Raw genomic sequence first — 27,545 nt, 5'->3', positions numbered from 1 at the left:
TTCAGGGTTAGAGTGACGGCTGTTATGCTGACGTTAATATAATCATGCTGAGCTCAGATCTCATTAAAATAATCACAGAATCACGGAGTTGCAGTGGTTGGAAGGGATCTCAAGTGATCATCAAGTCCAAACCCCCTGCTAAAGCAAGTTCCCTACTATAGGTCACGCAGGTAGGTGTTCAGATGGGTCTTGAATATCTCCATAGAAAGAGACTCAAGAACCTCTTTAGGCAACCTGTTTCAGTGCATTACTCTAGAATTAGCAAGTTTCTGAGCATAAATGTACTTTTTGAGGCTGAAATTTTAAAGCAAAATTGAAAAAAATTGTCAACTACAGCCTACATGGGAGTTCATAAGGTGCTTGCCTGTAAACAGCTTTAATGGTGGCAACTGGAGGCAGTGTCAGAGAGAAAATTATATTGTTGCCTTTGCTATTATTAGCATTATTTACATTACAATATCGCATACAGTACATGATTATGGAGTTTGACTGTGTTGGGCATGAATAGCAACTGCCATGAAGGGAGAATTCCTGCCCTTAAGCAATTTTGTTCTGTGATAGATAATAATATAGAACAGAAAACCAGTGGGTGGGAGTTGTGGTGGGGGAGGCTGATAATAGAAAATCTTTGGCACACTGCAGATGGTCACCTGGTTAGATGTTAGCTGTTGACAGCAATTTTCAAACCTCATGGCACACGGTCTTAGTAGGGCAACTGAAATTGGAATTGGGCATTGGAGCCGCCCAGAAGAGACATGCAGTGAACAATGTTTTCTGGCCAAATAAATACACATTCCCAACAAGGGTACAAAACAAAAAGGCAAACTAATGGTTTGATTTAACAAAGCAAGAACTTGAAGTAGGTCAGTCACGTGATGAGTGTGCTAAACGTTGTATTAAGCCCATTTGGCTTTGACAGCCAATTTGGCTTTGACTTTCTGCAAAGACTTGCTTTTCAATTTCAAAATACCCATCAGTTTTCCAAAACAAAAAGTGCCGGTCTTGCTGACTGACCCAACAGTGTGCCAAGGTCTGCAGACATGCAGACACAGTGATCAGCATAAAAAGAAGGAAATCGTAGGCCTGTACCAATGGAAGTCAAGAGGGAATAGTTAAGGATGTTTTTACCTGTGGTTCCAGACACAAGAGGGAACTGTAACCGCATGTGGTGGTAATCAGGTGCTAGACTGTGTCATCTACAGTCCTTAGAGACAGCAGTGAAGTGAAACCTCGTGCCAGATGTGCTACAGCAGGGGAGAATAGGTGACCTCTGTGTATGCAGAACTTATAGCTTGGGCTCAAGACAACTGAGAAGTACAGATACACGGAAATGTGGATCATGAGGAAATGACAACAGTGCTGACCAGAGCAATCATAACCCAAGAGGCACACTGCTTTTAGGGAGTATCACGAAGTAAAAGTGACAGTATTAGAAGGCATTGCCTTTTTCTGAAGCACTCTGTCCTCTGAGAATACATCTTGCAGCATTGAAGTAGAGTCTGACGGGCTTTCAAAGGTCATTAACCTGTCTGTGGTGGCAGGGTTTCCACAATCCCAGTATGCCGTAGGCTTGGGCTACGCATTAAGCACAGATTGGCTGAAAGAGTCATTAATCTGTGAACATTTCAAACAGGTACTTATTTCAAATGCTTTGGGTTGCTGTAATATCTGGTTTCAAATCTGAGTTTTGTGTCTCAAATCCTCTTTATTTTCAAGATAGAAATATCTCTTGTTTTGTGATCTTACACAAATCCATTTGAAACTCACAGTTCTGACCAAAATACTGTGATATGGTGTGCCAATAAATTCTTCTACTGAAGCTTTGCTAAGCAGTAATATTGGCTTCTTATATCTACCCATGAACCAATTGAACTCAGTCAAGCCTGAATATATATACCACCCAACTGCCTTGGTTAAAATTGGTTAGGGGAGAGACAGTGTCAAAGCAAGGCAACACAGTTTCTCTCAGGTTTCCAAGACTATAAATGTAAACATCAATACTCTTAGGTGATGAAAATATTTGTTGTTTTATCAAGTGGAAGAAGAGCAAGCACACCATGTGTTTTGTGCTGTGAGGATGCCTCCAGGCAAATGCGAATAACCACGTGTGTGCTTACTTTGTTTAAGCTTGGATAATTACAGCTTTTGGAGACGCATTTAGTCTAATTTTTGCTGCTGCTTTCTGTGGCTGTGATCAACAGTTGCTTTTTAGTTTCCTCATCTTGTGTGAAGTGCCTTTCTCTCTGTGAAGTGGGTTGGCTGATGGAGGGGTCTGTTTGTCAATATTTTGCAGGCTAAAAACATAACTCAAAAGTAGTAACTATGAGGGAGCCAAAGAGGGGAGAATTTCCCAGTAGTAACTCCCATTCTTTTGAAGAGTATCCATGCACATGCATTTCAGCTTTAGAGTGATTCTGTAGCACTGGTGGGCTTGGCACATGGGTATTGAATAAAAATTAATGGCTCTTGTTCTTTCCTACTGTATCTAGAGTCTGTCCAATTCTCAGGAGCTATAGCCATTTTACTTTTCTATCAAATTTGTTATTTCTGCTTTGTATATCTGTTAATCTGTACCTAGAGATATTCTTTTCAATAATACCAGTGGCTCAGGTAAAATACAAAACTCTATGGGGCTTCAGCTGTTGCACATGATTGTACTTTAATGATCGAAATCCTCCTGCAGTGCCAATGCACGAGAAGTGGGAAACATCACTGATGAAGAGGCATTGGGTGAAGAGTGCTGGGAGGAGAGCATGATACTCCCAGTAGGAGTGCGGTGGGAAGGAATTATTGCAGTACTCAGGGAGTTGATACAGTGGGAGCAGCCCAGGGACGATGGGGGCATGGCATCTTCTGTGTCAGGTGTGCTTTATTTTCCTCACTCAGGTCTTTCAGTTTGGTCTTGTCAGGCTTTTGATTAATGTGGTCCTTGGATGGTTAAATTTGTCTGAGTTAAATTTATTAATGTGCACCTTGTTAATAGGAAGCACAAGCCATGCATGCTTGCAGGAACTGCACATTCACTGCATACTAAAGGGAAGAAAAATGGGCTGCTGTTTTTCTTCATTATGCCTAGTTTATGTGAGGTTTGATGTTCACTTAGGCTCCTTTCTCCTTCCTCTCTTTCTATCTTGCATTTATGTGATGGCGGTGTACTGAATTATTTTTATTAAATTCTCAATTCTGGAACTGAAATGAGGAAAAAAAGAAATGAGCCAGGAACTCCTTGCATCCCTGCTTTATGTATTTCTGTCATTCAACATCTCAGTTGTGAACAACACAACATTTGCTCAAACTTTATCAGTCTCTTTTGATCTTTGAGGGCTGGAAATGAAGTTGTGAGGAAGGACAGTGGTTTGTGCTGAGTTTTACAGCTCCACAGATGTGTACAGATTAAAACTGGGAGGCTCTACTTTGTTGTCTTGGTGGAACTTGCCTTTCCTGCTGTCCTGTGAAGACTGAGCATCCAGCAAGAAAGGGTGTCTTTGCTTCTCAGTCCAATTAGCATCTCACATAGACTTGTGATGAAGATAAACCTCTTATTTACCCAATCTGACCATATGCAATAAGCACCAATAATGAGATGAACGGTTTATCTTTCCTGTCATCTATCTTTTTCACATCCCTCTTTCTCTCCTTACTCCTTCTCATAGAGCTGCACCATCCCCATGATGAGAGGGACTTTGCGAGAAGGAGCAGTTCTCAGCATCAACATTTGAAATGTTCTCTAATGAATGCAGAAGCAGTGAGAATGACAAAGCTTCAAATTTGGGTGCTTAGTGAATTTAGTAGGAGTTCACAGAGCTCTGGTTTTCTTGGGTTTGCTGCATATATCCCAATGAAGGCAGTGTTTAACAGTGTGTGTGTGCACTTAGTAGTAGTCTGCAAACCCTTAATTCACAGTGTTATGCATTCAAATATGCAGTATGTGACTGCATTCTACTAAGCCTCTCTGACAGACAGTTTATCATTGCAATTAACCTCTGCTCATTAGAATAATCTCTATTATTCCTGGTTGTTGACTTGTATGCTCCAGTTTTTGACAAATACTGACAATTGCAAATTTGCAGATAGTGCCTAATCTCATCAATATTTCCTATATTTCTTCTGTAGGTGCCATTTTTTAGTAATGAGATGTTCATGAGCCTAGAATGTAATAAAATGGCATGCTTGTCATAGCTAAAACTGACTTCCAGTAGTACAAAAATCTGTCACATCTAGTTCTTCTTTCACGTCAAAAGCTGAGTTTATCAGTTTGGTAGGAAGAACAAATATATGTATTCCAGGAAGGTTAAATGAACTCAATCTGTAATCTCCAGGAGATGATGAGCATGGTAATGCACAGTGATCCCCTCCTCGACAAGAGCTGAACTTTAATGAAAGATTTTCTTTAGCTGATCTGTACCTGTAGCATTGTACTGCTGAGGCATTAAAATGTTTAAAACATGAAGACTTAGCTTCATGCCTACAAGATGCCCATAGGGATGACGGAATGACTCTTTGTCTCTTTCTGTTCATTCAAGTGGAAAGTGATGTTTAATTATGGTGGGAAGAGAACTAATAACTTGAAGCATTCACTATAAATATGAAAATAAATCAGAAATAAAGTGGGTACAGCAGCAATTTCTCCAATCTATCATCCTGAGTTTCTGAGCCAAAATAAATGACTGGGAAGGCAAAGGTGAAAACTGGTTCTTTGGGTACACTGCAGCAAGCACGAGCCAGTAGGGCTGTGAAGGATAGCTGACTGGTCCCTGCAGGCTGTAGGTTACTGCTGTAAATGGCAAAGCAACTGGACAGGTTAACTCTTGAAAGAAGAGGTGTAAGAAAGACATCTTACCAGTCGTACGTGGGTGATGATAAAATTCTATTCTAGTAAGGAAAGTAGAGCGCATCAGTGTGTTCCTGCTGTTAGGAGTGACTGAATTGAAAACATTGAGTACAAAAGGAGTGTTCAGAGAAAAAGACTGTTTACTCTGTACTACTGTTTCGAGTTTACTATGTGAGCATTCCTCAGGAGGTGTTTCCTTGGCTGCACACTGAGGTGGAGTGGGCTAGCTGTCCTCTTCAGTTAGAGAGGGAAAAGAGAGGGCATTGCTAAAGTAATGTAGAGTGTGATCAACTGGAATGGTGCTTACTACAAGAGGATAACTGAAACACAGACAAAGGAATTCATTAAGGAATAAAGATTTCCATTATTCTGTAGTTATACAGCCATATGCCACTGGCTGATGACCATCAGCATTACTGCATTCTCATCTCAAAGACGTGTCTTATATTACCATAGGGGTCAATCCTGCATCCACTGAGAATACATGGACATTGTTACTTCTGCAGAGTGGAACGGGACAGTCGCTGTTTATGGTATCACAAATGAAGTAATTGGAAAGCACTCTTCATGGCTGATTGTACTGTGGTGACTCCTGTAAATAGTACTGATTATGTGCTGTGTTATGAGCATTTCCCCGAGCCCACATACCTGATGAGTGCCCTTACAGCAGTTTCTGCAGCTTTACAGAGATGAATGCTGGGGTTTAAAGTTAAACCTCAATGTCCTAGATAATTAGCAGCAGTGGAAAGGAGAATTCAGCAAAATATGGCACTGGCAAATGGATTTACATCTGTAACAGCTGTCACTTGGAGTTAACTCTTTAGTCATCACTTGTCCTCTTTATGTAAGGCTGCAGAAGCCATTATGGAAATTACTATAAACAGACAATGACACCTCCTGAAGTTAAATGTAATCTTTTGAGGAGTTGAAAAGCGTTTTCTGCCTGAGCGTGTTTCTAATGATGGAAAGAGTAATATTTTTGGAATAAGGAAGGGAAGGATGCTTGTGCCTTTTGGATCTCTGATGCTTCTGGAACTAAAATGAGGAGTTAAGTGAGACTAATGAGGTGTACTTAACTTAGTCTCAACATACAGAATGAAAAAGACACTGTTGTTAGGGGAAACGTTCTAACATTTCAGTTTGCTTGTTTAAGTTAGTCTGATGGTTGCTTTGCAGCTTTTATCTTAGAAAGAAGCAAGCCTCTTCGCTTTTAAATGCAATTTACAGCAAAGAACAATTCCTCAGCAAAGAACAGCAGAGGATGTGAATTGCAAAGGCCGCTTGTGCAGGACACTGGGAAATAATGATCATGTGGAAAATGTACACAGTTTAATTAAGCACATTGATTGCATCAATATGATTCAAACAGTTTAGTGCTCCAATCAGCGTAATCTCATTAAATGTAATTCAGGTCCCGATAATTGATTAATAATGCATTATAGTTTATGAATTATTGACTCCGAGTTATTATGACTGTGCCTGCTCCCCGCGTGGCAACCAGTGTTGCATATTAATTGTGAAAGGTTCACGCTCTCTTCTCTTGAATAACTTTTTCAAAGCTGGAGATGACATATCTTCTAATGAAACAAGGATCAAATTAGATCAATTCCTTATTGGAGTTAGCCCACCCAAAAGGAAAATGCACTCTTTAAAGGAAGCTGTCATCTAAAAGTGTTGAAATAGGGAGGTACAATGACCTTCTTTGATTAGTAATGATCTTTCCAGCAGCCAGAAGAACCGCCCATAGCAGTTGTGTTGGAGAGCTAACCTAGCATTGTGCTGGTTGGACACAGTTCACAACAGCAAATGTGTCTTTTGTTCTCTTAATGTCATCTCATACTGTACCTCTTCCAACACAGACATGTACATAGCCATTGCTGCTGAACCCTTAAGTCTCCCCCATATGCCAACTGCTCATAGAGCAATGCAGTTCTCCCTGTTTCTGTCTGGGTGTTGAGTGGTTTCTGTGAAAAGGATGGAAGTTTTTATAATGGCATTTATACATCATAGGTCTCATACACGAAAAAACACCATTACTATCATTGATAAAAGTCACAGGAATAAACCAAGAACTTAAGAAAACATCTGCTCCTCAAATAGAAGCCCCTGGTTAAATGATGTTTCCATGAATTTAAATAGAAGATGTTGTTTCTGATTGTCCTTCTGCCCACCCAAGTTCCTAACATGATCCAAATTGCATTTATTCAGAGTGCACTACCACTGTATTTCCATAATTTACAGAATCTGTGCTGCCTTTTCTTTTCCTCCCTTCTTTTTTTTTCTATCTATCCCTTACATGTGATTGTATTTAAAAATGAACAGATTTCAGTGTGTATAGAAACTGAATGAGATGATGATTATAGCAAACTGAGGAGAAAAAAACATAGTTTTTGCTTGATATGTCTGCAACAGTGCATTTATATATTCCGTTCAGCTGAAGACTTGCTCCTAATTTGCAGAGATGCTGGTTTCTCTCTTGCTTCGTACCAAACACTTTGTTTTTAGTGACAGTAAGTCAGCTGCTGTGAAAACTGTGATCTGTTTGAATGCAGCGGAGAAGAACGGCTGAATAACATTGTCATGTCTTCTGCAGTGCTAAACAGAGAGCTGAGGAGGTGAACTTCTGCTCAAACAGGCAGTTTGTCAAGCACCTGAAGCCAAAGGGAAGATCTCCAGATGTCTAACGCTGACAATGCGTGCCCTACATTTCTCCAGATTATCGTTCAATTTGAAACACATTTTCTCCCTTCTGTTTTGTAATCACAACAAGGCGGCAGCCCTCTGCAGCGTCCCAAACAGTGCTCCATTTCCAGGCAAACTCCTGCAAAACCTCTTTGAGTATTTACGGTGCTGCCATAAAGGTGAAAGCTAGCTGAGTTGAACATGGAAATATGTGAGATAAGATGGGACTGTTTTGCAGTCTTCTTAGGGGATTGTTCTGTGCAAATCTCTGCCTTTTCTTCAACATTTACTGTGCTACCTTTCCTTCTTTTAATGTCAGCAGTCTCCTCTTTGTTCCAAGACATTCATAAGCTTTCCATATCCTTATCATGTCCTTTCCAGAGAGGAAATATTTTGATTATCAGAAGCATTTTCTGGACTGTATCAGCTATGTCTTTTTGGTTAGTATGGACTTGGGCTAGAATAACGCTTAGCATTGGCTACAGTCTGTTTTCCTTCAGGGTATCAGAGCCTTTTCTGAACCATTAATGAATTAAACATCCTGAGAGTCTAAATCAGTATGCAACTTCGTTGTAATCATTTTTGGAAGCGATTGGTGTTCAGTGTCTCAGAGGTGCCTTCTGACAGTGCATGGCACTACCTTTGTTTTTGTTACAAGATTGTGAATGGAACTGGACATGGGCTGGGGGATTTCATATATTTCCAAAGCAATATAGAGACAGCTGCTTGGAACACACCTGTGTCATAAAACCCAGTGCTCTTTGCAAGCTTCTGTCGGAGTAATAAGCTGTCCAAATTCTCACCTTCACAGAAAGGGGGAAAATAATTCATCTCCTCTCCCTTAAGGGGAAAGGCTTCGGGCAGAACCCACAGATGTTGTGCTTCCGATTGTCAGCCTGTGTATCTGGTGGAAGTATTGAAATACGGCCCAGCAGAGCCCCCAGACAGCTTTTACTCCCTGAGATGGTGAATGAGCATTGAACTTCTACCAGGTTGCTGTTATCCACTTCAAATCATGGCACGGAGAGAAAAAAAAAAAGTACCTGAACGTATTTCATGGAGCTGCACATCTCCTCTGCCTGGCCATAAATTCCTGTCACACGTGGTGCTGTGGGGCACACACTGAAAGGTCAACGTGCTACTGGATAAATTAGCCAGGGAGGCATTTGAATTGAGTTACATCTTTTCTCAGTGTGACAGAGAGAGGTTCCGTGAGGGAGGGCCTAATTTTAGGGTCGGATTGACTGCGGAGAATATTGTTACATGCTTGCAAAAAGGGCTAAGAGGTAACGCTTGTGACTGAAGGTAGCAGCAGAGGGTCAGGGAGGGGGTTTCTTCCAGCTGGCCACAACGTTGCCCGGCTAGTCACGTGGCGCTGCACGGTGATTGCACTAATTAAGGCCTGGAGCACGTGCTGCAGGGCACGGGGGGTTGGCCTGCAGTTAGCCGGGTTTGCTCCTGCACACCTGTGCTAAATCGGTTGCTTCCAGGCTTCAGGTTGCAGCTGCAGGTGCGGGTCGCGTGCCGGGGGGCTGTGGGGTCGCCATTTTGTCCTTAAGAAGTCAGTAGGGAGCGCTGTTGGCTGCAGGGCTGGAGAATCGCTGTGAGGTAAGAAGCTGCAGTTTTGTGGTGGTAGATGCGCTGCTTGTCTGTAGGGCTCTTCTCCGTCTAGATCTGCTGTCTGTAAGGCAATTAAGAAGTATTTTTCTAAGCAGAGGAGGTGAACTGCTGGGCTGTCACGGTGACCAATTGTTCTCCTTTGTTTGGTTGTATCTCCTCATTGCTAACTACCAGGCAAGCTGTGCTCGGGGAGCAAGAGGCAGGAGAGCTGGCAGGTTGCCTTGTGAAACAGAATAATACGTGGCTGGAAAGCTCACCAAGTGTAGCATGCATATGAGCTGATGTCAGAACCAAACAAGTGTACTTGCTGTCATAAAGAACAGCTTTTGTCTCCAGTTATGTATTTTTTCTTCTCTGGATCAGGTGCTGGTCTCAATCCAGATTCATGTTGCTTAATCCAGATTCACGTTGCTTTCTGATGCCTTTTCATCTCATACGAATAAACTCGTCTTTGGCCTTTACTTTGAGTGTGTCCAAAAAGTGGGCTGTGCTGCTGCTCTTCTAGTGAAGCATTGCTTTTGGTTTGGGAACTCAACTCAGAGATAGTTCAGGAGATGAACTGCTATCTTGTGGTCCTGTGGATCTTGCATTTTCTGCTCTGCAACAGTGGGCTTCTGCTGTGCAAAGGGGAATGTGTTATCAATACCCTAAGCAAATAAACCATTGGGAAATGCTGTAGGGAACACCTTTTAACGGTGGCTGACCAAACTAGTTGTGAATTGTAAGTTGTTGATGTTGTTTGGGCTGCATGGAGCAGCTTTACTGCCTGTTTGGCAGAGCTGCAGGCAGACTGTTCAGCTGCTCTGCCCACATCCGTGGAGGCAGCTCTACATTCATGTGAAACACAGCAAATGGTATTTCTCTCTGCTAATCCTAATATTAATACACCTGAGAACCCCAGTGGGTGAGGAGGCATTTTTGCAGTATGTGGCATGCATTTGGTTTCCCCCTGGTTTTGTATCTGTAATACCAAACACCTGCTGTTAGTAATTCCCACCTGTCAGTTGATTTTGCTGGGATGTTCACTACAGATTTCTATCAGATCTGTTTAACTGAATTTCTTTTCTTTAATTCTAGAATAGGATCATTGCTATGTGAGTGATACAGCCAATCTTATCCCAATAAAATAAGTACAGCAATATATTGAAACTAGTAGTTTGCAGGCACCACTGGCTGATGCTTCTTGTTGCTTATGATTCCAGAAACAAGAATTTGCAATTAATGGGCTGCAATTATATATAAAATGAAATAAGACTGAAAATACCCTGTAATGATTTTTAAAATGCTGTGCTGTTAATGAGAGGATTTGTCCATGTCTACATCAAAGAGAGACTTGTTAGCTCCCTGAGCTTGCCCACCTGTTTCTAATGCAGAAATAGAAATTGCCAATAAACAAGTGGAGACAGCTGCTATGTTCAGACTGTAAATGTGCTGATAAGATCAACTAGTTGACAAGTGACATGGTAGATACTGTAAAGAGCACCAGTTTTTGCAGAGAGCTAAACTTGGACTTCTGTATCTCTTCAGAATGCTTTGTATGTGGCTGATGGATGTTGGTTTCCAGGTGACAAAAACTACACGCGCTGGGACGACTTCTTTCATTTTAGGCCACTTTTGTTTCTATGCAGTTTCTTCTACTTCATTTTGTTATTTTACAGAATTAGGTAACAGAAGGGAAAAAATAAAATGTAGTGTGTTTCTCCTGTTTTACTCATCTGTCCTAGAAGAGTGGAGGGGAAAATACGACCACCAACTAAATAGAAGAAATACAGACAGGAAAGTGTTGGGTTTTGAAGTCTCCAGCTTTGCTGGTCTTGTCAGGACTGTTATCCTTAAGGCGTCTTAGAGACATTCCATGCCTTTTCTCCCCACTCTATCTTACATTTATGTTAATGAACTTTGCATAATTGAATCAGGTCCCAGAACCAACAGGACTTGTTCCAGATTTTGACTCTTTCCCAAAGAAGCCATTTTCTCTGTATCATTTATCAGAAGATGGTATCTATCAAATCATCAGTGCGTTTAGAATTTAATTTGCTCTCTCAATTGCAATTGTCGTGCTACTTAGTTGTGGGGAAAAAAGATGTAATCTCCCTGCCGCTTTGTAATTTTTTTTACAAGCTTTTTCTCTTCTTTCTTCATTGAATTTGTTTAAGAAACTGATGTGAAGATTTGCTCGCTCAGCTCTGGTGCTGCTTTTGTCTCTTGCAAATAGGCTGTGCTTTGTGTTGAACTGCCTGATGAGTAAATGTGAGGGAGTGACAGAATCAGGATGGGGTTGGAGGTATGTGGTGACCCACAGGTAGCTAAGATATGCTCGATGACTCAGGAAATACATGAAGATGCATTATGAAGTCTTCTTTTGAGTTTTTTTCCAAATTTCTAGACTTTTCTTTGTTTCCTTGATAGAAGAGCTATTGCAATATCCCATTTCCTCTCCTCATTCTTCCCTTAATCTGGATTTATTGATTTCACATTACATTTTACTGTTCTACAAACATTACTTTTCTCCCGTAATCTGAATGCAAGACACAGTAGCAGTGGATGCAGGAGTATTGTGGCACTCTGTGGAAGTTTGCATGTGTGCTAATTTTAGGAGGAGCAGATGGGTTTTGGTGTGGAAGGGACAGTTGTGCTGTAGCATCGTGGTGTAGGACAGCTGGGGGGACCGTACTGATGATATTTAGGTGCCAGATTCAATTCACTTTAATGGCTGATGGAAATAATACCAAGTTAAAAAGTAGAGGGGGTGCTTTGAAGTTGTGGTTCATGGTTGAAATTCATTCTCTGAAGGAATGTGGGTAGCACAGAACAGTTCATGACTGGGGTTTTGGAAGCTGATGTTAAGCGTGAACTCGGTGGCTGATGTGTATGTTATCCTTTGGCAACTTATTCAGTTGTTCTTTAAATCCCTGCTTTATTAACTTGGAATATGCCTGAAACATGTAATTATCAGTTTGTGAAGTGTTTCAGGAGATGAGTGAGATGGAGTTTATTATTGTTAGCATCAGACTCTGACAGATTTCCCAGAGGGCCTTTTGGTACCATGGCAATCACCTAACAGAAGACTGTAACTAGTGATTGAAGTGAAAATGAAGGAAAAAAAAGAAGGTTGATGGATGGGATGGCAGAAAGTCCTTAAACACACTGTCGGTCAGGCCGCGCCTTCAGGAAATAAAAATGCAGAGAGGCTTTTATTGTCAAAGTGAGGCTGTAGGGATAATACAGCAGAAGCTATCAGTGCCTCCATTTGTTTCCTTTGTGCTTGCTGCGCTGGAGTCAATTCTGAAAAAATGATAGCTTTATAGCATTCCCTTCCCTGTAGCCTGGTGTAAAGGTGCAGCCGACGCCAAGGTCATTGCTTCCCCTTCCTGACCAGCAGGAGACGGGGCAGACTGTAACAAGATTAGTGTCTCAGCTGCTCTGTCATTTTGTGGTGTTGCAGGTCACCCCAGTAGAGCCAGGGAATTTGTACTGCGGCAGAGTAGGAGTGCATTCTGCAGAGCAGGCGTTGAAGGCCGTTCTTGAAACGCAGTCCTGTAAATCCTGGCCTCTGGCAGCCCAAGCTGTTTAGTTATGTTTTATGAATCAGGTCATATCGTGTCTGTCACAGCTTCCAGATGCCAAACTCCTTCTGTGACAGCTTTCTCAAGTGTTTTGAAAGGGCACAAAAACAGCTCGAGGGTCACCGTGGAGCGTCATGCAGCATGCAGGAATTGTTTGTCACAAAGAGCGACTGGCCGGGGGCAGAAGAATAAGCGTGAGAAGTATGAAGGACGTGGGGGTCTCAGTGGCTGAGGTGCCCCTGCTATCCATCTTCCCCCTGTGTTTAGCACCTACAAACTGCGAATGAGCAATCCAGGTAGTGACATGGAGTCTCTATCCTAACATAGGTGGTGGGCCTGCAAGCTATGCAGAATGTGGATAGACTTGAAACAACGTCCCTGCTCTTAAGTGGTGACTTGCTACTTAATTTCCTTTACATCTTCCCCTTGTAATCAGAACACTCTCTGGGCCCACCTTCAAGCTTGTGAAGTGTCTTTTCCACCAGTTGGGATATTACTTGCAATGCAGATACCGTGACCTTATTTGTTAGCTTGTCAAGATGCGACTTCAAATTGGGCTCAGCTCACATACAATAATTGCTGTTTGCACACCGGGCGATGCTGTTGAGATGCTCCCCATGAGGCCATCTGCTAACCTGTCTCAAATGTAATTTAATAGAAGTCAAATAAAATAAATCAAATTAAAGCATGCAGCTAATGCATGCAAGCTCTGAAATGAATTTGGATTACAAGCAGGTAGTGAGACTAAATAGTTCGTTTCTTCATCCATGAAGAAAGCATGCTGAATAAGATAGAAAACAAAAATAATTGAAGGAGACCCTCAGATTTTAAGGTTGATGGGATGTTAGATGACAAGGGAAGGTTATTGATATAAGAAGGTTTTTTGCTACTAGTATATTCTTGTAGTTGGAAAACGTGGATAAGAAGTCTTTACAAACAATGTGTTGGTGTAAGAAGCTTTGTTAGATGTAGCAGGAAGATGAATCATCTTTGCAATGCTTGCTGTTAGCTTGTCATGACTATGATTTACAGGGATTTTCTTTTATTTAAATAAGTGTCTCCTTTAAAAGCATTCTGATAGTTTACAGAGTGGAAGATGAAGTGGCAGTGAATGCTCTGAAATAGAACTGTTTCATTGCAAATGCTTCATTTCAAGTAAGGATCCGTTCAGACTGTAAAGAATGGCTGAGCTGCAGTGGAAGGATTCCTTGGCAACATAAAGTTCTGCTAGGGAAATGTTGGGTTGAATATGCAAGGAGGCACCAGAATTGGAGAAACATGTCAGGCAGTATCAGCTTCACAAACCTATAGTGTAGTTTGTAGTAGGCATCAGAAATTCAAACTGATCAGCAGCCATCATTCATGCTGTTAAATTATTTGACAAAAAGAGCCTTCTGGAGATCATATTCAAAATCAAATATCACTTAAGGAAATATGAATTAAAGAACAAAATGATCTCTTGTGTGAAAACTCCTACGTTAATGATACGTAGTGTGGTATTAAGGAAAAGCAAGTGGATACTGGACATTGTGTTCACTTGTACTAGTTTTCCTTCTGGAACTGATGAGACTGTTTCACAGCCCAACTCCTTTATTCAGGAATACCTTTATTCTGTGTTTTGTAGCAACTTCTGGGGGGGGGGGAAAACATCTTACATATAAGAAGGAACAGTTTTCCTCTGACTAGTAGTCTTCCTGGCTTGACATTCCACTCCCTGTAGTGATTGATGTAGAAAGGCACAATTCATCAGAAATCACTTTGCTAGCATCTCAATGGAAGAACTTCCTCCTGATCTCATGGTGACTGCACAGTGTCTTGGTGTGCACATATTGGTTGAAATCTCCTCATGCTATTTACTTTACTGCAGTGGCAAATCTTGCTTTACCTGTCCTTCTGTCAAGTATGCTGAGGTTCTGTTTATGCCATAGGATCTCAATTACCTGATCATCTTTAGGATATCTCAGTACTGAAGCTTGCTTGGTTCTGAACTTGCTTGTGGGCTTCAAGGTTCATCTATGTTCTCTTCCTTGGAAAATTGATGTTCTGTTCATGACCTGAACAGCTACCGAGAGCCTTTGATTTGAGTGTTTGAACACAAGCTATTAAAACACTGCAGTGTTTCCAGGCTGCTCTTTAGCCAGGGGAATACAGATTAGGACCAGTCACTAATGTTAAACTGACATGAGTTCTCCTAAACATTTTTTTTGGTGTGTGTGTGAATGATCAAGTTCCATTAATCATATTTTAGACACAAATACTAGCTCATCCCGTTAATTCTTTATCAAAACAGCACTACATATCTAGAAGTAGACTTGTCAGGGCTGAAGGATACATGAAGCTGCACTATTGGAGGGTGGTCAGTAGGACAGTCTGCCTAAAGATGTTATTTCTGCATCGCTGCAGTGTGAAACACTCCCAGTTCACCAGCCCAGTCAAACCCTTTTTGTATGTACGTTGCACATATCGCATACCCTAGAAGATGAAAAATAGCACAGCTTATGCCATGACACAAGATCTTTGGGCTGTTACCAGTTGTGCTCTCACGATGATCTCCCTGAAAGACCTTCTAGGTTATTCCCCTACTTTCATTCTCTTAGTCAGTTTTGTGAATTAATCCAAGCTCTTGCTATCAAGATTAATTGTTAAGGACTGGGAGACAGTTATTGCATTCAGTCTCTTTACATGGAAAATGAAAATTTCTTTTGGGATGTTCTAAAATATTGGATAGAATTGGACAGCAGTGATTCCACAGATGTGGTCCCTTACTGAGAAGCTGTTGACACAATGACGTGTTGTAAGGTGTGTTTTCTAGACTTTTTTTTTCCTTCTTGTCTTTTCCTGTGAGTTTTTCAATTGTAACAAGGCACACAAGTTAATACTCTCCCAGCTTGCTAACTGCAAGAGAAATGCAGGATAATATTTTAAGAAACATTCCCTGCCAGAATATTTCCAGAGCGGTGGAGTGATAAATATCAAATCAAGTGAAGACCAGGAATTTAATTTTTCCCATCAGAGCCAATCTACGATGCTTTTTATCTTGACAAAAATTGATATTTTATCCCTTTGATAATGGGAGGCTCTGATTGCACTTCCTTTTAATATATTTTATTTCTTACAAGTCATTCCCTGAGGAAGACCTCCAGTCAGAGGCAGAGATGGTTCTGTACCTCTTAAAGACACAAGCCATGTTTAAGAATGAGCGCCGCTTTATGCTGCTGGTGGTATTAGGTAGATTTTAAATCTTCTTTTTACTGCAGAATGTGTCTCACGTACAGCAGAAGAGCTTGAAGGACTACACGACATAACTTGTTTCTCTGTTAAATTTGGCTGATAGTCCCAGTGGTGAAAGAAATGCAGACAAGTGCTCTGTTTTCCATGCCCATCGTAGGGCCAACAGATATCATTGCAGGTCCCACGCTGGTTTTAGCTTCCTGTAGTGAAGAAACATTGTGCTGAACAGTGAAGCTTTCACACGCCGTTCCTCTCCTGCCCAGATTCCCACAAGATGCTTTTCCAGAAAAAATAAGGGCTACAGAGGTGGATCCATAGGAATGAGTAAGAAAACAAATGTCTGTTGGGTTATCTCTTTCCCCAGCTACTGCAAGGTTGTTATGTACAGAATGGCTTCTAGTGCTCTGGGCAATGTATATTTAATGCTAACTTCTACTTCTCCACAGGGGAAACTCTTCAATATAATTCACTGATATTCAACTTCTGCAAAGTTTCATCCCATTAACCCTGGCTTCACCATAGTGTAGTACCCTAAGCAACTACTTTTGGTACTGTGCCTGTTCTCAGAGTGATGGCAATGAAGGGCAGGGCGATACTGCACTGGGGTGAAGGCTGTCTCTCATAAGGAGAAGAAATGGGTTGAGGTGTTAGTTGGTGCAAGAGACATTTATTCCTGGAGTGTGCCCTGGGGACATCCCATTGCGAGTGATCTCTGCTGCAGACTGTCCATCTGCTGCCCTTGATTTCTACAGAGAAGCTATTAATGACATCCACAGAGCTGGGGATGTGGCCCATGGGTAGCTTATGGCTCAGAAATCAAAGCTCTGATGCTCTGCCCTGTAGATGCAAAGTCAGCTTGATCCCTTTAGGGATCAGCTACGCAGAGGTTTCTCTAGCTGGGAATGTCACCAGAAAGCACAGAGTTGTAGTTCTTACAATATAGAAATATGCCCTGCAAATGAGATAGATGGGCTGTGAGTGAGTAGTGTACGTGTAGGATAAAATGCAAAAGTAAAGGGTGAAAACATTGCTGTTTTGAAGCTGAAACCTTATTAAAGTCCTGTCTGTCCGATTTGGGCAAATTCTTTCTAAAGTATCATGTGTCACCAAAATCCCATTAAACTGTCACATAAATTATCAGAGTTTCCTTTTCCCATCAGCATGGATTACCCAGGGAGATATTTTTATGACAATGGAAACTTTCTCAGTGTGCTCCTCCTGCCTGATTTCATTTCAGATGAAATCCTTCTCAGAAAATAGCCAGTGGATTTCATAGCTCTGTGGATTTCTCTGTTCTGCCTGTGCAGCACTTATCCTGCAGGTCTCTGCTGCACTTATGTCCTGCCTATACCTTCTTTTACATATGGGACAGTTTAGGGCAATGGTTCCACTGCTTTGCTCATACTGAATGAGTGTAGTGTTGTAGTCTGCTTTATGGATCTTTTCTCCAGTGTCTTCTGCATCTGCTGACTACATCTTCTCTCAGCCCAGCGTTGTCATCGTCCTATGAAAAACTCAGAAAGTGAAAGCCATAAATGCACCTAACTTGAAAATACTTTTCTTTCCTACTTGGCGTGTCTCAAAGGTGTTTTGTTTCTGCAAGGCAGTCTTATGTTTTTCCCACACTGGCTGAAAAGCATATCGACTGGTGGTTAGTAGAAGAAGATACATGCTAGTAGAAAATACTTGAGTACCTGAAATTGCCTGCTGCTGTAGAAGAAATTAAGGCTGTAATGCCTGTGTTATGGAAGCAGGAGACGATAGAGCCTTGCCTGCTTTTGACAGATAATCTGGAGCTCCCTGCATTGGCTATCTAGATAGAAAAACTCTTGGAGCTGATTTCAGTTTTTGCTTCTTGTTCTTTTCAAGGGGTAGGCTAAGGCATGCACAGAAGCTGGAAACCTGTAGACTTAAGAATAATAGAGGGGTTTTGGGAGGTAATTATTAATGAAAGAAATCCCAGTAGTACTATTACTCCCAGAAGTTGTGCTACTCCATTCTTGCAGTAGTAAGGCTGTCAGTAACAGAGCGTACAAGAGAGAAGTTTCCATAACTACTTAAGATTTTTTTATTTGGAAGAAGCCCAGATGTCAAAATATCATGACGAAATATTTCTGAGTAGTCACTAATTAGTGGCTAATGCTTAACACGCATTTTAAGTGGATGACATTAGGTAGTAAGCAGATGCCTTGCATTGGAGAGATCAGAGAAGGTGGTTGAGGTTCTGTGTGGGCTTGAATAGCGATTCCAGCCAATCTCAGGACACAACAGTTGCTTTCAGAGGTATAGAGGGCATTCTTGGACCTAATTTCTAAACGCATAGCTAGGATGACCTAAGTGATAATAGACCTAGCACTGATTCTATTCTGAGCTCTGTGGTGGGGTGTCTTGATACAGAACTTTCATAACCGAGGACTTACAGAAAGGTAGTGTAAATATGGAGGCACACATGTGAATGCAGTTAGGTTACTATAGATTGGTTTAGCAGATAGACAATAACTCCATTTTTTTTAATGCAACTGATTTTCTCTTTTTATAGCATCTTTTGCAATGTAAAGTTTATCTGGTTCTCCTCTGTTCATCTTCGCTTTTCTAGTTTAAAATCCATTTTCTCCAATTTTCTTCATAAGTTGTGACTTTTCTTTAATGGCTTTTTCTCCGGTTTCAATTTTTGAACTTTGGTGGCCAGCAGTAGACACAGTGCTTCAGCAAGTTGTTTTTATTCATTGGGTTGAGCCATGTGGAGGGAAAAAAAAAAAAAAACACAAAAACAGCATTCCTTCTGCTAGCTGGGACATTGCCTGTTAGTGCGTCCCAGAAGGAGAGCAGTCATTTTTGGAACTTCTCTGCATCATCAACTCATCTGATATAATCCCCCAATTCTTTTTGGCAGTACTCCTTGCTAACCAGCTGTCCTCCATCTTAATTTTATTCCCTTGGAATCTGTCTCAATAGTCTGTCTCTGGATATTGCTGCCAGGCTAGACTGAGAATGTGCTGCATACAGTCATGGATGGGGATGCTCTTACCCTACAGTAAATGCAAGGTTTGTTTGTGATGAGTCCTTGTGAAGCTAATAGGGTTGCTGCACTATAACAGGTATACCCAGCTTTAATTTTGAAGCTCAGTAGTATCTAGGTAGCTCAGAGGATTGGCAGAGTGAGATAGGATATGCCGATGAATGTTGAGTTGGTGTATCTGGCTCAAAATGCAGTGGTTGGAAGTTTCTGCTAGACTAACGCAGATGAACCTGCTTTAGATGGAGATGTTAGTTCAAAACTTAAACAGTTTTCTAAGGGTTATAGTAGGCTTTCCGCAGGTATAAATATTGAAATCAAGACTTGTTTCCCCGTCCTTTGCTAGAGGCAAGCTTTTATTTGAAAAGGAAATAGTTCACGTGGGGCTCCTTTAGTTCCATCATATGGAAGGTCAGTCAAATGATGGTAGAATTTCCTTCAAAATTTGGGATTTTGGAATCTACCCCAAAATGGATTATAGAACAGGGCATACCGATTTCCTGGAGTTAAGTGGGGAAAAAAACAACCCACAAAACCAACCAACAAACTGCACCTAGGCTGGGCACTCTATACTCGTATTCATCTCTGCAGTCATCTCTGATCATTCTGATTCAGAGGTGAGTGAATTCATAAAACACATGCACAAGGGGAGGTTGCCAAGCAACTTGGAGCCTGAAACACCTCCACCAAGCTATGAAGGTAGAAAACAGCTAGCCAAGGCAATTTGTAACATTCACTTCTTTGCCATAAGTAACAGTGATAACGCGTATGATGTAAGCGTATTTCAGGGAGGGATGTCTCATTGATAATTCTGGAAAACAACAGTGGGCCCTGCCAGACTATGTGAGCTGCCTCTGCATTAAGATGTGTCTGTTTTGGAAGCTTTTAGCCAAAATCAGGGTCGGGAAGTAATGCAGAGGTGGGGAAAATGGAGGAGGAAAGAATTACATCTTGCAGTAACTGAGAGAGTGACAACTTGAGGAGAGTTTAGGAGTGACTGACACAGATTCTGCCTCAGAGCAGTCTCATGTTTTCTGTGATCTCAGTATTTGAAGTTGTTTTTTTTCTTTTTTTTCTTTTTTTGTTACCAACATACTTTAATATATTCATTGTACATCACACCATATACTGTCTTTGTCTGACTTTGCATAACTAGGCAGCCTTGGGCAGATCAGATGTATCCAGGGCAGGATGCAGCCATGACACACGCGGCAGAGCTACGTTTGGTGCTCTTTTTTACACATCATTTGACTCAGAATATGCTGTAGTGGTCACAGATAATTAAATTGGGATGGAGCGTTGGCTTTCTTGGTTTATCTCCTATGTCCTGGGGGTAAACGTGAACCTTTGATCTGTGCAGCGCTCATGATAAAGTCACGTTGTACTTAGGGGGGGGAAAAAGCCTATGTTTTGTGAACCTTGGCTTGTAGGTAATAGGAAGAGGGGTATGCAGAGGCACAGCCAGCACAATTCCAGTCAAGACCTGGATCTAGGTTGAATTTGTCACATGCTGTGTATACGATTCCCTTTGACTCCTAATAAAATCCCAGCCTTGTGTCATTTCAAAACCCTGTTCCCTTACAAACACCGTGGCCCAAATATCGGCTTGATATTATTTGGAATTCTAACCCAAGCCAGGGCATCTGGAAGTACATTTCATTTCCCTTCTGTGCCTCTCTTTATGGGGGGACACTGATTTGTTAATGGGGTTTCATTCTTCTATTTCAGATTGATCTTTCCCCAACTGATGTCATCATTAGTAACTTCAAAGTCACATAAAACAGAGAGGAAGATCCCTGCAACAGACAGGAGATTAAGCAACAAGTTAGCAGTACTGGAAGAACAAAGCTCTTATTTTCATGCATATATCCACAGTTAAAATGAATAAAGAGAAGGGAAGGTGGGAAGTAGATGATACGTTAGATTTATTACTCAAAGGGTTTTTGCTCAAAGTTTTGCAAGAGGCGTCAGTGATGCTTTAATCTCTCATCTCTGGTTTTGTTAGTGCCACGTTATATCCTGGCCATGTCAGAATGTAACACGGAGTAATGAGACAAGATCTGTTGGATGAGGCTTTATGTAGCATAAAAAGGTTCCTCTGCTCTCTCTTTTTATTATTTACATTCCCGGAGAAGGTTACGTGTCATGTGGGCTTTGCAGAGATAAATGGGTAACCTGAGCTTTCTGGCAGCTTCCCCAGAACTTGGGGAGGATTCTGCCTAAGAGTTGACTTGGGGATTTTGAAGCATTGAGCTCAGTGCTGGGCCCTGAAGGAAGTATACGAGAACACGTGTCACAGCATCCTGAGCAGGTGCAGTGTGGCATAAGGTGGTGTCAAGGAGCTCAGGATTGAAATGGCAGTTAAGTGCTTGGTGTTAGTCTTCATGCTGGGGAGCACGGCGTTTGTCTGTGATGGCTTCTGTGGGGGGGGAGTGGGTGTGTAACAAGATCTGCAGTTTGCCTGCTGGTATGTACCTTGGTTGCATCTCTCCTTTGGATGAGATGTTGGCATTGCAAATATACCTGTCAGGAGGGGAGAGGAGCTTATAAAGGGAGCTTTGAGTGAAATAGAGAGATTTCCCCACCTGGACCCTATGGATCCACCATTTCCTGGGGTTTAAGATCAGGACACTCTAGAAGTTTTTGTCACATTGAATGTTAGAGGTGTACCAGTCCTGAGAAGAACAGAACTCACATCTCTGCTGGTCTCACAGTATCTTCAATGTGCAGAATTATGGCAAACCCTCCATTTCTGAGATGAGAGAACCCTTTTTTATGATTTCTTTCTCTCTTACGTTAACTGAAGAAAGAATCTCTCAATTAACATGCTGCATGCTTTCCCAATGTATAGAAGAGACAAGAGTTGTTAAAGCTGTTTTCATCAATTGCGAGAGAACATGTTTTATTTTGCTTTGTGCTATTTACAGCTGTTGTCCATTAGGAGTCCTCAAGAGCCTCATTCTCAACTACAGCAACACAGTCCCATAAGTTTAGCTCAGCAATGAGCCTGCAAAACAGCACTAAATCATGATGATGGGAGAAAGAAGAAAATGTTTGGAAATAGCAAAATGCATCTGATGCCTTTGTGAAAAACAGTTTTTTCTTGTTGCTGCTTTAAAGCATTACTAAGGTAGATTGTAATGCACAGCATCTAGCTGGAGCAGAATAGAAATTGTTTTCTAATATATATATGTTTTTATAAAATAAGCAGAATGACTAGTATTTCTCTATTGGCTGAAGGGATCTTTTATAGTTCATTAGTGCCTTGGGCAGTTCTGTATACACAGCAATGAAAATATACTAATCTTGGGGTAGGATGCAAGAATGATGGTGATCGTGCCCACCAAATGCTTAAGAATGGGGAGGGGTACAGATGGTATTGTTTCCAAATCTGTCTACATCCTTGCAGGGGAGTTGGACCAGATGACCTTTAAGGGTCCCTTCCAACTCAAAAAAATCCTATGATTCTACCTCTGTGTTTCACATTAATTGAGTAATGATTTGTAAAGCAGTTAGAAAACTGAAGGACAGCCTTGGGAGCTGAAGACACAGGAGCATAACTTGCTAAATCAGCGTTTGTTTACAAGGGCACTCAGATGATGCCTTTGATTGTTTTCTGTCCCTTTACTAGAGAGCCTGTGCTCTGTCAGAGCACGAGAAAACATCATGGCATCGTTGTGATTCCCTGACAGATACTGGCTACCACTGAAGCAAATCTGTCAGGTTGACTTGTGACAGCGGCCTGAGATTGTGAACACTCACAAAAGGATAATTTTAAGACACATCATTGCTTTGTCCTTTCCTTTTATTCTCTGTGCCTGGCAGGTGTCTGCCTCTGTCTTCTCCCATTGCCTTGGCCCATCTGTGGATTTTGCTCAACACAGATGGGATCTTCAAAGAATCTGCTGTCAAATTTGATCTTTTCTAAGCATATGTATACAGAGAGTTTCTGAGGACGTATAACTAGGCCAAATGTGGGTGCTTTTTCACAGGAATGGCAAATAACGTATCTGATAACAAGGCAATTTTCTCTGCCAAATTGCAAGTCACTTTGAAACAAAAGGTTCATTAGAGTTTATGAACTGTTTAGTAAGATTTTGTCTTTAAAAAAGCAAAAGACATAATCATATCTCTGCAGCTTCTGCGCATAACATCTTCATGTCTTTGTTTTACAGACAGCCGTCCTTATGTCTTTCTGATGGCCCGTGTTCACCCTGGTGAAAGCAACGCCAGCTGGGTAATGAAGGGGACCCTGGAGTTCCTTGTGAGCAGTGATCCCATTGCTGATCTCCTGAGAAAATGCTTCATTTTCAAGATTGTCCCCATGCTCAACCCTGATGGAGTCATCAATGGCAAGTGCGTTGTAGTAACATGCTTATTGTGAATTTTCACAGGGTTTGCCTACAGGCTTTACTGCTGTACACCTAGCAGGTCTTGTCTTTAGTGTTTCTGGCCAGGATTCCCGTTGTCTTTTGCCTTGTGTTTTATTCATCCTGTGACCAGTCCTGTAAGGAGAATGTAAGTCTTGGATATAGCCTGGTGTGCTGTCTCATATGTGTCAGATGTTCATGGTTCTGTGCTATGTGGGGCCGTAAGGTGTCCCAGCTGCCTGGGTGGAGTATGAGTGATAGCAGACAAATTGAATCTTACTTGCTGAATGGAAAGCTATCTATTCTGCCAAATCAGCAGGGCAGACTTTATCTGCAAGCTGGTATACCTGGGAATAACTGGCTTTAATTAATCCTTTATATAGCCTGAATGGGGGAAAGATATGTAAGGATCTATTAAATGCTCCTGTCTTCATGGAAATGTTTCTGTATAATGAAACGCCCTCCTTCTCCTACCTCCTTTTCCCTGTTCCCTCCCACATGCTTCCAAAGTGATACCAAGTCTTTCTGAGCTTATGAATATACCAGTTCCTTTTTTGCATTCTTCAGAGCTGCCTTTACATTGCTCCTGCCCATTCATACTAACCTGCCTTGCCAGGAATGGAGAAAGTCTTGCTGTGTTGAAATGAAACAAAATAAGGATTGCTGTACAGCTAGTGAAAGAGGATTTCCTTTGAGGGCTTGGCAAGTGCACTAAGATATGGTTTGCATGCACTTTGCTGGGAAAAAAGTCTACTGTCCCTGAAGACAGTGGAGTTTGCTCACTTCATTGGGTATTTGTGCAGTGATTGTGAGTTGTGAGCTGGTTATAAGACTTAATTGTCTCTGATGTAAGGGCAGGATGTTATGATCATGTAACAAGGGGGAGATTTGCTTCTTGACCTGCTAATGAGTTCTCATAGGTTTCAGGAAGAACTGTTGCAAAGCTTGTTGGAATGGGTTCTTAAACCTGAAGGATGGTTTTAGGCAAGCACCGAAACATGTAGCATGATATAGAGGAACAATTTTTCTGAAGCTACGATCATTCATCTGGTTTCGGGTCAGGTTGTGCTGATCAAGTGCTGAAGAAACAGGAAAAAAACCCTAAGCAAAAACTTGAGCTTATTTGGTCCTAATCTAATTCCTTTTGGTTTTGGCTTCCACAAAGGGCAGCTTGGAGTGTTCTTAGCCTCCAGTCTGTGACTATGAACGTAGCTTTTGTGTTGCTGTGCTCCCCAGGACATGTGTGTCATAGTCTGGGAGGGCTGTTCCGAGGAGCTGGATGCTGCCCCTGAGTATTGGAAGCTTCTGCTGGCACCAAATGCTTCCTTGATTCTTCCAGACAGCAGAAGCAAAAATGAAAGATTGTGGCTTTCTGTTTTTCCTTTCACTCTGCTTAATTAAAGTTTCCAGCAGATGGAGGGCTGGAGGGAATGTCTGACCTTTTTTCTCCAGCTGTCAGGAGTGAGTGTAGTAGAGGAGGGACCCTCAGGAGGGACAGTGTGGCTCTTTGGTGACACCTGGGTGAAGAGTACAGTCTGAGCTCACACCACACAGGAGGGTGTGGAGCTTCAGCTATAGTTAAACCTGGTGATGAGTGGAAAAGTTTGGTGTGGGATGGAACAACAAGGACATAACCATGGCTCTGTAGCTGAGCAAGAAGCCTGGGGAAGGGAGAGGACCATTCCATTGTGCTCCAATTTAAATACTGTGCTGTCAAGCCTCCCATGGATCAGATACTCTTGTTCCTTCCCGTGTGCTTTTTCAGTGGACTGAGGTGCTCCTGCACTGAAGGAAGAGCTTCTCTTCTTGGCCTAGGAGGTTATTGACAGCTTTTTGGAGATGACTTTCAGTCCCTGGCTGCATGCGAGCATACACACAGGTTTCTCTGTCCATTAATGTTCTACTTCATCCAGATTTAAGTGCCATATTAAATTCTATTGTCTTTCAAATCGCTGCCAATATTATGAGGGAAACTGTTTTCTGAGAAAAAGGGGTCTGTAGGCCATTATTGACTAAGCAGTTGTAAGTAGGTCCATTCTACTTATTTTTTACATCTCTACAACACATTTCATGAAGCCACTTATTTGCCTTGAGATTTACAGTCACAACTGAATATGTCAAATCCACTGTCAAGGCCAACAAATATCTTGGCTGTGTACTGAACTCAGGAATACCTGTGTGTGGTACTGCAATCATTTTCCAACCTTAATGATTCTATGATTTTATGAAAACATGTCCAACTGTCCAACTACCACCCACAGTGCCCAGTAAACCGCGTCCCTCAGTGCCCCATCTCCACGTTTCTTGAACACCTCCAGGGACGGTGATTCCACCACTTCCCTGGGCAGCTGTGCCACTGCATCACCACTCTTTTGGAGAAGAAATTGTTCCTGGTGTCCAACCTGAACCTCCCCTAATGGCAACTTGAGGCCATTACCTGTCATTTTGTCCTGTCCTGTTTTACCTCTTATTTTGAATCATCACTGATTTTGAATCTTCGTGCTTAGGAAGTGTATCTTCTCTACTATCCATCCATCCTTCTGTCATCTGGTATTAATTCTGCTCTAGTCTCATTACCTCGGTATCTTTATTTAAGAAAGGGTTGGATTCTTTTCTGTTGGCAGTTCTTTTGAAGCTCCTCACTCTCTCTCTCCTCCCCAGTCCTGTGTGCCGGGGTATGCATAATGCTTCCCTGCCCGTCACAAAGATGAATGCCAGTGCACGGTTACAAAGGATTTCTTCCAGCAGCCCAGCTGTGCCCCTTCCCCAGCTGGCTCCCTGCTGCAGGCACAGCTCAGCGGAAGAGTGCTCATCCCAGCAGGATACTGTGCAGTCACACTTCGAGAGCCTTGTGCAGCAACAAGACGATCAGGGCCTTGGTATTTGCTTTGGTTAATGTGCTCTGAAAGTTGCATGCAGAGAATGTTCCTCTGTCACAGATATGATGGCAGTAATGCGATTATGCTCTGACTGTGTGTGGCTGAGCTGGGAAACAGCCTTCCCTTTCACTCCCTTTCACATCAGTCAGTGCTCTGAGAATCTGTTCCTGTCTGTCAGCGATGGAAAGAGTTGAGTCCTATTGCCGATGCTAAATGAAGGTAATGGTGATGCTAGTATGTCTGTATGAGTAAGGTTGTTGTTGCATAAAAATATAAATCACTGCCTAATATCACATCTAATTTGAGTTTGTTCAATCTAGAGAGAACTGATGAGCGGTTGTGTTGCTATGTGACTCTTCTCATAGAATCATTAAGGTTGGAAAAGAATTCTGTCATCTGGTCCAACCGTCCACCTGCCACCAGTATTGCCCACTAAACCATGTCCCAAAGTACCACATCTCCCTGTTTCTTGAACACCTCCATGAATGGTGACTCCACCACCTCCCTGGGCAGCCTTTGCTCCATCCTGAACGGCAATCAGATGTAGGGTTTGTTAAATAATATTCAGCTGATCTGGTAATGGCTATATATTTTAGTATTAGACGCTACTTTTTATTAAGTGGATCTTGTGAGTTGTCACACAGTGGTGTTTGACAACTGCTAGAGATGGGATGTTACCTCTGGTAGACCTGTGGTCTGACCTGAGATGGTGATTTGTATATTTTTTTCTTCTTTACAAGGAAAAGTAGTCTTAATCTCCAAAAATGGTATTATAAGATGGTCTGAAGTGACAGGCATTGAACTACTAAAGAGAAATTGTCCTTGTAGGCTGATTATTTTCCAAAGGCTGTTCTGTGAGAACCCAAGGTAAGTACTGTTTGGTGTTAGACTGACTACTTTCTCTCCTCTCTCTATCACCTTTTTAAATTAAATCATGGTTAAACAGGAAAGCTGTAGAAGGAATTCCACTCTACACAGCGATGGAGAATCCATGAAGGAGCATAGCACTTCGATTAGGAAACTGCTATAAAGTATACTGAGTACTTTGTTCCAGGCTCTGCTACTGATGGAGTATGTGACCTTGGGCATTTCCCCCTCCTTTTCTTTCCTGAGTCTTCTTCCAGGGTGAATAAAATAATGACACACCACAACCTTCACACAGCTTGAAATGGAGTGAAATATATGTACTAGGAGCATTTTCTCTTCCATCTAGTTATTCTGATTCATCTATTAAAACTAGGGTCAGGAAGGGAGCTAGTAAAGCTTAATTATGACAGCGCAAACAGTTCTTTTACAAAGAAACACCCAACACTGTTGGCTGTCCGCACTGTTCCACGTAAGCTTGTTACC

The 27,545-nt window shown here is 41.8% G+C and overlaps 1 protein-coding gene across 4 annotated transcripts in view; it reads left to right on the top strand.

Annotated features, from left to right (window-relative positions):
* The window catches only part of AGBL1 (ATP/GTP binding protein like 1), a 325,974-nt gene that overhangs the window by 137,697 nt on the left and 160,732 nt on the right, over nucleotides 1-27,545 (top strand). For all 4 annotated transcript variants that reach the window (XM_025154074.3, XM_004943855.5, XM_425080.7 and 1 more), the window contains one exon: nucleotides 23,122-23,302. In XM_025154074.3, coding sequence (XP_025009842.2) covers nucleotides 23,122-23,302 — 181 coding nt within the window. The remainder of the gene's footprint in view (nucleotides 1-23,121; nucleotides 23,303-27,545) is intronic.

This window comes from Gallus gallus, chromosome 10 (assembly GCF_016699485.2).
Source record: "Gallus gallus isolate bGalGal1 chromosome 10, bGalGal1.mat.broiler.GRCg7b, whole genome shotgun sequence".
In the NCBI taxonomy this organism is placed as follows: domain Eukaryota; kingdom Metazoa; phylum Chordata; class Aves; order Galliformes; family Phasianidae; genus Gallus; species Gallus gallus.
This window is presented reverse-complemented; position numbering and strand designations above follow the sequence as displayed.